Source organism: Phragmites australis, chromosome 3, assembly GCF_958298935.1.
Source record: "Phragmites australis chromosome 3, lpPhrAust1.1, whole genome shotgun sequence".
NCBI classification, from domain to species: Eukaryota; Viridiplantae; Streptophyta; class Magnoliopsida; order Poales; family Poaceae; genus Phragmites; species Phragmites australis.
In genome coordinates this window covers 43,868,185-43,878,955 of record NC_084923.1, presented here as the reverse complement: position 1 = coordinate 43,878,955, position 10,771 = coordinate 43,868,185, and the positions used below count along the sequence as shown (strand labels likewise).

Genomic DNA, 10,771 nt, shown 5'->3' with positions numbered 1-10,771 from the left:
TCACTACATTTTTAGTATTTGGAAAGATGTCATTATAAATTTTCTAAAATTAGATCCATATCATAATGAATCTTTTAAAATTAGATCTATATTATTACAAATCTCTTAAAATTAGATCATACTATTACCAAATTTGACTGGAGACTAAGATAATAGAATGGATCCAATTTTACTATATTTATAATTACATCTTTTCAAATACCGAAAGTGTGTGATATATTTCAAAACCATGATATTTATAATGATATAAATCTAAAAAAACTAAAATCTAAATGTGTGACTTGTACTCCATAATACCAGGCTTTCGAACCATGTTGCCACATGCACTATCTTTTGACATTTGTTGTTCCACCTTGCACAAGATTTTAGCTCAAGCATTATCACTTTGCTCCACCTTTTAACATCAAATAGGATGGAGTGGCTTTGACCCACATGATAGCCATACAAGCTTCCATACTTCAACCTACATTGTTACCGCCAAATTTATTGAACCATCGCTTAGCTACTAAATTGATTGAAACCCAAATATTTTGACGGGCTGAAGACTTGCAACATTTCTGTCATTAAGATAGAAGCCACCGAATGAATGCAGCAAAACAAACAGTACATCGTAAACCCTGCTCCCTGGAACACAACCATGAACGCAATGCATTACGCTGGCTGCTGGCAGCCGGCGAATCAAACCGGTGAGCATGTCATGCCACTCTAGAGTCTAGAGCCTGAGTTCCGACTCCCCACAGGGCACGGGTACGCCCAACGATCTAGGTAGATAGAGATTTTAATTTCGTTTTATAATTTTTTCATCGGTGAAAAGATCAAAATTCATAAAATTTTATTAAATTTCAGTTATTTTTACTCATCTGCTCTATGAAGAAAACTCTAAAAATTAGATATTTCGTTTTCCCTTAAAATTCACAAAATTCAAGAAATTTCGCTGAAGTTTAATCCCTGTCCAGATTCGATTCCAAACTCCAACGCACCGGGCGGCGTCAGCGGCCACCACCGCCGCACCAGCTCACACGTGTCCCGCCGCACGGCATCTGTAAAGCCTCCCTTGTAGCCTCCCGGCATCCACCCTTCCCATCCCCGCGCTTTTATTCCCCCGACTCCGTCGCACCTCCCCCCACGATGCAGTCGCGGCTCCTCTCCCTCACCACCCAGAGACCACCGCGCGCACCACCACGGCTCCCTCTCCCTCTCGCACCGTGGCGCCGCCCCCCGTCGCCGCCGCCGCCGCGATGCCGCTCGCGGTGGGGCCCGACGGCACGGAGGATCAGCAGGAGGAGGAGCAGTGGATGAAGGGGGCGCCCAGCGCGCTTGAGGGCCTCGTGGTGGGGAGCTACTGCCACGACGTGCTGCTCCGGGGCGGGCGCGTGGTGGGGAAGACTCTCGGCGGGGCCGCGGCCTTCGTGTCCAATGTGCTCGACGCCGCGTCGCCTCGGGCGGAGGAGGACGAGGAGGCGCCCTTCGTTGTGGTGTCCAAGGTGGGGCACGACTTCGCGTACGTCTCCGCGCCGGCGCCCGCGCGGCACCCGCCGCTGCTCTGCGCGTCGCCCACCACCTCCTTCCACGCCCAGTTCTCCGACGCCGCCGCCTCGGCCCACGCCCCCGACCGGGAGCTCCGGCGCGTGCGCGCCTGCGACCCGATCTACCCCGCCGACCTCCCCGATCGACGCTTCGCCTACGGCCTCGCCGTCGGCGTCGCCGGGGAGGTGCTGCCGGAGACGCTCGAGCGGATGATACGGCTCTGCCGCGCGGTGCTCGTGGATGTGCAGGCGCTGATCCGGGCGTTCGACGGCAACGGCGCCGTCCGCCACGTGGCTCTTGAAGGGACGCCGTACGCGCGGCTTCTCCCGCGGGTGGCGTTCCTCAAGGCGTCGTCGGAGGAGGCGCCGTACGTGGGGGTGGAGACGGCGAGGCGGCGGTGCTGCGTGATCGTGACGGAGGGGAGGGATGGGTGTCGGCTGTACTGGGACGGTGGGGAGGCGCGCGTGGCGCCGTTCCCCGCCGTGCAGGTGGACCCCACCGGCGCTGGAGACAGCTTTCTCGCCGGTTTCGCAGCCGGGCTGTTGTGGGGGTTGTCGGCGACGGACGCCGCGCTGCTGGGGAACTTCTTTGGCGCCGCAGCCGTCTCGCAGGTCGGCGTCCCCACCTTCCATCCCAAGATGTTGCAGGTTTGCACGATTTGTACTTCTTTGAGTTCCATGAATACTCAAATTGGGAAGAATCATTCGGTTGACTGCTGATCAATAGTCATTGGCCAATTTGCTAAATGCGCCACGTATGAGAGGCAAAATTGTAGCTTTAGGGTTTGTTTGTTTTAGCCTGCTTAGAAGCCAAAAGCTAAAAGAAACGGACTTGCTGAAAAGTGACTTTCGTAGAAGATAAAAGCTTGTTTCTAATGAAATAAATTATAAGCTGAGAAGCTAACTGAGAGTAGTTTTTCTGAGAAGTGGTATGCGGAAAAGCTAAAAAATGTTATAAAAACCAACAACTAAAATCCAAAAACAGCTTTTCAGCCAAGCCAAAAATACAATTTTTCAGAAAAGCCAAAAATAGAAGTTTAAACAATCAGACCCTTAACAAGTTACATCTGTATGCCGCCTCAAAGTGGCACACAAATTTCCATCAATGTCACTCCCAGGTGATTTAGGTTTCTGCTTGAGCAATATGTGATTGCTAGGCAAGATTTGAGAGACGTGATCAGTTTGACATGAGCATGAAAGATTTGGTTTGAAACTTTGAAGGCAAACTTCTGCTGATATTGTAAAGCGCTGAACGATATGCAATCGTTTAGGATAGTTAACATGTGAAAGATTTGGTTTGGAAGGTAATTGCCAACCCTTCAAACCGCAAGCAGCCATCAACAAACATGATGATGTTTGTTGGCAAATAAAGGAATGTGTTTAGTGGAACTATAGGAGTAGAAGTTACCCCTCACTAATAAGAAACAGAACAGTGGGTATATGTCTACTGCGAAGATTCCACTCCATTAGTTTGTGATCTTTCTATTTACGGTATGTCTGGAAAATCTATTTTGTGGTTAGCATTAGCATTTATCTTTGACGAAAAGCAGGAGAGCTGCTTGTTCATCCATTAGAAGGAGAGAAAAAGACAAGGTGCAAGGACCCTGGAGTAGGAAACGAAAAAACAAAGAAAGAAACAGCACTATACTATACAGGTTGTACAACACGCGAGTCTACCTATCTCGCACGAACAAGCACCCAAGTGTTAAACTCGGCCTTGATGAGAGAGCGGAGAGCTTCCAGGGACTTGTGCTTTCCTCAAAGATACGTCTGTTCCGCTCCTTCCACATATTCCAAACAGTGAGAAGCACTAGGCTTATTAGCTTTCGACGAGAAGGGAGGGGGGGGGGGTATGTTGATGATAGGTCAAAGATATATGCATACTTCACATTCGATTTATGTGGATGGTGATTTAGGTTGCTTTGTGACTTGGTTGGCTAGAAGAGCATATTCTTACATCCACGATATTGTCATCTCTCCTTTTGTTGAGGACCATTGATCGACTTATCAGTTGTCACATTCATATTTTCCTCGAGATGGTTTTCCTTTGGATCCCCAACATAGTAGCCTTTGAATGTGTTTCCAGTTTCCGTTAACAATCTTGATTTTTGGTCTAACAGTAAGAGTTATTATCTATATGTTTACCTCCTTGTTGTTCAACAGTTGAATCATTATAACCCCCATGTAGCATTTTCATATTCTTAATAGGGGGCATATCTCATATATTATTGCTCCCAGTGTAATTATAATTGGGCAACTCATTGTTTCGCTTCTGCGGAATGTTAATGATCTTTTATTTATTTCGATTGGTTGCAGGCTGTTAAAGAAATACTCGAGGATAAGGCAATAAAACGATCTAGTACATGTATAAACGGCGCTGCTTTTACCTTCGAGAGGTCAAATATGCACGATGAGTTGCACGCATCTCTCCACGAAGTGGCAAGGCTCATGTCTGAGCAGCAGCAAATTGATCCGGCAAACGGCAATGGAGATATTTGTTCACATAGGAACTGACTTCACAGTTAAGTTTTTGGCAAAATAATGCTGAAGTGCTACCCAGATTTCACATTGGGATCTGTGTAAATACGTAGCCAACAAATGGAGAGAAGTTGTGCATACACTATGTCTGTAATAGCTGACGAGAAAATGAGAACCGATCAGCTGCGTTGTGCCGCTTGTACGCATCCCGATGTGCTATGTTGAATCAATTTGCTCTTATGAGTTTTGAAGCATACGTGCGGTTAGCCTTTTACTCAACCCATGTTGACTTTTGCCCTTACTGAAAACAAGAAAAGCTGTCGGGAGTGAGCTGGGACGGCAAACGCGCGTCTAAATTAGTCTAACTAAAGTTCATTGGGGTACAAGCTGAATTCTCTTCTAACCATCTGGTTGTCGAAACAGGATAAGCAGAAACCACAGCTAAATTTTCATAATGTCGACGTCTTTGGTGTCATCGTAAGACTATCTCTAATAAATAATTAAAAAAATCATCTTCTATAACACTATTACAACATTCTCTAACACTATTACAGTATCTTCTATTTTTTTCATTTCCAGTTGTTACTCTATTTCATGCCTTTTATTAATTTTGATCTCTCCTCGAACCCACGGTCATCTGCTGTGCACAGTAATACAACCTCCTCCTTTTCCCCGCAAAAATACAGTCCCTCTCTCCTCTCCCGCTCCCCTGTAGCAGGCAAAACGGATGCCGCTGGAGATTGATACAGATTGGCTGGATCGGCAAAGACCACAGCACAGGGATACGTTTGCCGATCCTGCTGCTGGAGGTAGCCTAAGGTACTCACGTACTCAATTCAGACTCACAATCGCTCAGACAGATCATTTTTCTCCGAAGTGTACAGGCAGATCATCTTGGAGTGTACGATCGCAAAGAAGAAACTCAAGTAGTTAGTAAGTCTCTTGGCTGACGCAATAGATATTCAATGTTACAACTCTTCATTGTTTCTTGCCGCAATTCTTCCCTTGTAGCAAGGAATAAATTACAGAAACTACAGCACCCATTGGCACGCCTCGTCACAGAATTGCTTGTCCTCAGGTATAATTATCTCATAAGGTCAGGACAGAAGCTCAGCATGCTTCTGTGCTGGATGGAGCAACCACAATACAGTTTGGATCTTTTGGTGAGCCTGAGTAAACTGGAGCTATTGCGCATGTTAACTTGGTAGCAGACAAAGCAAATAACACACTAGATAGGGAAGGACAAGTCCTTACCATCACGTCTTTAGAACTGATTCTTACACGAAACCACTGATCAACCATACGCTTTCTAGCTGTCACTGTACAAAAGGTGCTCAGAAAAAAAGAATCGAATGGAACATGGTCAAACATGTGAGTTGGTGGTGCAAGGTGCTCATCAGTTGATGACCGTTTCGATTTGTGCTTTGACTTCTTCTCTTTTTTCTTATGCCTGTAGAGATGCCCGAATAACAAAAAGGGGATGAGTATGGTGGGTAACAATAACGATAGAAAACGTAGAAATGAGAGAGCCTACTCATCATGTGAGCTTGGATCCAAACAATGTTTCACTTTGCGGTCAACATGCCTCATGTCCTTAACAGTAGGTATTTTGATCTGGTCAACCTGGAAAAGTACTCAACATATACAAAGGGAATGACAAAGGTATAATAGCTATCGAAATGATAAATAATAATGTAATAAAGCATAGAACCTGACATCCATGTGGTTACCAAAATAAAGTGCAGAAGTGGCATATCAGAAGAGTTTTCTATACTTCCTACCATATAAATGACAGATGGATTGTAATTTTTAGGGCTTGAGCTCATCTATGAGTGCCCTAAGCCCTAAGGTTGCCACAGTTTTAAGTTTCCTACACTATGGGCCCTAGTGTAAGTTTTACAATACAATGGTCAGTGGGGCTTTGCTCTTGTATGAGTCAAAAGCATTTCATTATGGGACACAAAAGTCAAAAGGTGAACCTAAGAATGAAAAAAAGAAAGGCCCCATTTAGTGCAAAAACAAAATTTCTCCGCACTGCCCCACGGTAGAGATGGTACCCAAGGTTGAGCATTGTTGCACCTTTTAGAAACGTTTTACTTTGCTATTTCTACATAGAATAACAAATTGTACACATCTATTTTAGAGTCAAAAGTCAAACCAGAAATATTTTACTCGAATACGTAAACCTTCCTGTACTTAACAAGATACCACAGCATGGTAAAGCAACACCATATGGGCGCTGAATATTGAAATTTGGTAAAAAAAAAAAAACTTTATCTGGTGTCCTCTACGTTGCCGCCTACATAGAAGTTTGCACTCTTAATTGTTCAGTATTTGGCTCCAGCAAGCCTTTTCTTTACCATTTTGAATTCTCTTTTATAAAGTGGCCACATGAAAGTTCTAGTCTTTACTAGTGGTGGCAGCAGATCCATCAGCATTTAAACGTCAGCAGATCCATCTGATTCTACAGCACGGGGAGTTCCACAGTTTCATGCTGTGGGTATCCGGTCAATAGATTATCAACAACTTTCTGAGCATTTACACATGTTCAAATAAACTATCATGGTTTCGACCATACTAGTCTAGTGAAGCATGATGTAAGTACTTTTCTTGGTAATAGGTTATTATACGATTAAACTAAATTATATTGCCCCAAGCCAGGCAAAAATCCTTACCAAGTAATTGATTACATTGATTGACTGAACAAACTGTTCGACCGGACAATCAGAATGCTGCCTTGAAAAGATACTTTCTAAGTATCTGTGAATTTAGTGAACAGTAAATAAATAGAAAGAAAGCAACTGCATGATGAATCACAAAACCCTGACATATGTTAGTGATAATAATCCAGATAAAATGCTCATAACCTTTCAAAATTGAGGACCCTGTGAACATCATTGGACTTGTGCAAAGCAGCCAAAGCCAACTGCAAAAATTGAAACACGGTATCTAATGAGATCACAAAAGAGATCGGTTGAAACTTGGAAGTTTCAGTAAGCTAAGCTTGACAAGTATGCATGTAGCACGCTTTCTCAATCAGATACAAAACCAAAGCAGTAAATTTATGAAATTGTAATGATACCATTAGTAAAAAAAAATTTGATCTATGGGGAAAGATAACCCATGGCATTACTTTTAAAGGTCGAGAAAAGGCATCGAAAACCGGTCATCTAAGGGCATCACTGAAAGCGACTTCACGGCCACCCATGACTACATTGAAAAGTGACACACAGCGAGACACCTTTTTTTATGAGAACCGGGGTTCGAGTCTGGTTGGTAGCACCACAATTAAGTGACATATCACCGTGCTATCAGCACGTTCTCAATACCGTTAATAACAAGATTTAGCTTGAGGTTACCTGTCCAGAGTATAGAAGAGGTCCATCAGTCAACATCATTTTGTCAACCTGGGACATCACGGTTTGATGCAACTCCTGTAAGCAAATGAGGGGTAAGCACGAAGGCTGTACAACTTAAGCATTTTGTAATGTCATAACTATTTTGCTTATTTCCATGTAAGGAATAAAATGAGAGAGCATTTACAGTATCTAACCCAGATCGGAAATTCACACTATTCCTCGTCTCATAGATGGCTGGATTATCTTTTTAAAATGGTGCATTTTTACTGAAAAGATGATATTAAAATGATGTGCTTTACTGAAAGGAAATGATAGAAGCTAATATTCAGAAGAACTACAGTGCCATAATAAAGAGTATATAAATAGCTTCCACATTTTGTGTTTTCTGTAGTGTGTACATCCTTGGCATCCAACTCAATTTTCCCATCTAGATCCATCCATTATTGCATCAATGTTTCGATCGCTACATATAAAATACAAAAATTGTAACCAAGATAACTAAATCTTTGCCCTTGTCACATGCAGAATTATTAACTTGGCAGTATTTTAACTAATTCTAAATTTCTAAACATGATAATTAATGTTACAATCTTGGTACTGGTAACACCCCTAGTACTATCAACCCTGTAGAATTACCATACCAAATAAGTGTCAATGATTCTCAATTTCTATATTGATTTCTGGCATTTGTACGACACTGCGATGATGCAAGTGGCTCGTAGGAAACATTGTGCAGATGAACACAGTTTACCTAAGCTAGTGCCATTTGAACATGTCAGAAAAAAATAAATATAGCAAACGCTACCTTCAAACGTTAGAATGCACCATTACCTGCCCTGCAGAAATCTTTCATACAAAAAGAAATGGCATTAGACAATGAAGACTACAATAGAATAAGCTGACTGTCAACTGTGATGAATATATGACACTGAATGCCATGGAACTCCTAAACAGAGCAACACGAGAAGTTGAACTTCTTGATTTGCAGTACAGAACAAATACATGAAACTTACCTCCAGGTCATCGGTAAACCCTTCAACAGATCGATACGGAGCATATGCGATGAGATCAAAGTCTAAGGACTGGAAGCCAACAAGAAACTTGAAGTCATATTCTGGTTGCTTGGAGACGCTAACAAAACAAAATGTGGAAATGACATACCTTAAGAAGAATCATCTCATTATTTAGAATGATCTGGTGGCCTGCTGAATTCCTTTACCAAGTTCTTCAGCAGAAACATGATTTTCTTCCACGTTGCAAGAAGCATATACACATGTTAACCTGTCAAACAAAAGTTAGCTAACTTGGAATTTACTGACAAAATACTAAATGCAATCAGGTAAAACCTTGATTGTATTGGCATAGAACGGGAACAAGACGCAACACACGTTCATACTTTTTTATCAAAACACACACATCACTCTTCACATAATATGCTTATCTTAGCTAAATATGAGTACACCAGAAATCAATCTGTACGTTCTCGACTGTAGAACCATATTTATTTTTTGCTGCTGCTTACATAATATGCTTTGGATGATGCTCCATTACAGACCATTGTAGATAGAATCTCTTGAATACATTATCGCAGTAGCCTGCAAAGCCAATAACAATCTGTTAGCACAAAACTACAAGCTAACAAAGGTGTTATCTCGAAAAAGGGATCCTTTACCTGTATTTTGTGAGGGAACTTGAATGCTGCACATACTTCTTGAATCTTCTGCTCGTAAAATACCCGTGTCAATTGCTACTCTTCCTAAGACAGAGGCTTTAGGCCATCTTCAACAGCTACCGTAAATTTTTATTCATAAAAATACTATTACAGTATCTCCTATCACTATTACAGCATTTTTTACTTTTTCATCTCCAACAGCTACCCTATTTCTTACATTCTACTACTATTTTCCTTCTTCCGAACCCACTGTTAGTCTTGTCTACAGTATTGCTACAGTAACCATGGGCCTCCGTGAACAGTACTGCAGTATTGCGGATGTAGCACGCTGTAGCGCACTGTAGCACTGGGTAGGGATCTGTTGGAGATACTACAGTAGAACGCAAAAGTACTGTAGTGTTGGAATCCGCAAAAGTACTGTAGCATTGGAGATACTACAGTAGAACGTAAATTTGAAGAATCAGTTGGAGTTGGTAAAGACGTCCAAATGGGCCGTGCCTACTGGGCCGGCCCAAGGCACGGCACTGTAGGCACGGCCCAGGCACGGCACGGCTCGATTACCGACGGGCCGGGCCGGCACGGCACGACGCCACGGGCCGTGCCTAGGCCGAGCGCGCGGCACAACGGGCCGGCACGGCACGGCCCGGCACGGTCCGGCACTATTTTCTATTTTTTTATTTATATTTTTAATTTTTTAGCTATTTTTAAATATTTTTTTTATCTATTTTTAAATATTTTTTATCTATTTTTTATATTTTTATCTATTTTCTATATATTTTTTATGTATTTTTTCATTTTTTTTATCTATTTCGGCCCGTCGGGCCGTCGGGCCAAAATCGTGCCTGGGCTGGCACGGCACAGCACGACCCGGTCACAGACGGGCCATGTCGTGGGCCGAGGGGAAGGTACGCGGGCCAGCACGGCACGGCCCGTTACTGTAGATGGGCCGTTTGGGCCGTGCCGTAGTCGGGCCGTGCCGAGTTGGGCTCGTGCCGGGCCGGCACGAACGGCCCATTTGGCCATGTTTAGAGTTGGCCTTACATCCGACCTTTCTTCAACTGATTTTTTTATTATAAAAAACAACAACAATCAGCACTAACATGACTAAATGCAAGTTGCCAAACAATGAAAGCGCAAAACTTTGGAGTGAACCAAACCCAGAGACACAAATTTGGAGCGCCACTCATTGCGCATATAGACAAACAAGTAAGTTCAAAACCAACAAATGGCACTTACCATGATCTGGGGCAGGCTTTGGGTAGGAGAGCAAGCCGTCGACAGGGTCCACCTTCAACCGCGTCGTCCCATACTTCACAGGGAGCACGAGAGGACCAATGAGCACCAATGTCCAATCCATTAGCTAATAATATCAACTTCTGAACAAATAAACTCGGCGACGGTGGCCGGGGAACCCAACCCAACCTGCGCGAGAGTCTCCTGTGGCCCGCTGGTTCGCCGTCTCCCACCTCCCCATCTGTAAAGTACACTCTAGGGGCGTGATACCGTGGTCAGAAACTTAGAAGAGGATAGCACTCGTGCCAAAGCAGAGCCAAGCAAACACCGAACGCTAGGGGCGGAGAGGAAGGGATCACCAGATCGTGCGGCTGGAAGATCCACCTCTCCCGGTGCGTGGAGGTCCGGAAATCCGACATCTTTGAGCTCCTCCTCCCTCACAGTCTCCCAAAGCCGATCAAGGGGCGAGTACAGCGGGACGCCCACCACCTGGAGCGGATGTC

At 43.8% G+C, this 10,771-nt stretch overlaps 1 protein-coding gene and 1 pseudogene across 2 annotated transcripts; one reads left to right on the top strand and one right to left on the bottom strand.

Moving 5' to 3' along the window:
- Positions 1 to 1,079: 1,079 nt before the first annotated feature.
- Positions 1,080 to 4,258, top strand: LOC133913260 (inositol 3-kinase-like). Of its 2 annotated transcripts, none has more exons than XM_062356365.1 (2): positions 1,080 to 2,174; positions 3,843 to 4,258. In XM_062356365.1, the coding sequence occupies exons 1-2, from the start codon at positions 1,239 to 1,241 to the stop codon at positions 4,038 to 4,040; spliced, it is 1,134 nt and encodes a 377-aa protein (XP_062212349.1). In that variant the 5' UTR covers positions 1,080 to 1,238; the 3' UTR covers positions 4,041 to 4,258. The 2 variants fall into 2 exon arrangements, with proteins under 2 accessions (XP_062212349.1, XP_062212348.1); XM_062356364.1 differs by having other exon boundaries at positions 1,093 to 2,138.
- A 552-nt stretch (positions 4,259 to 4,810) lies between these two features.
- LOC133911238 (cyclin-H1-1-like) lies at positions 4,811 to 10,687 on the bottom strand (annotated as a pseudogene).
- Between the last annotated feature and the right edge of the window lie 84 nt (positions 10,688 to 10,771).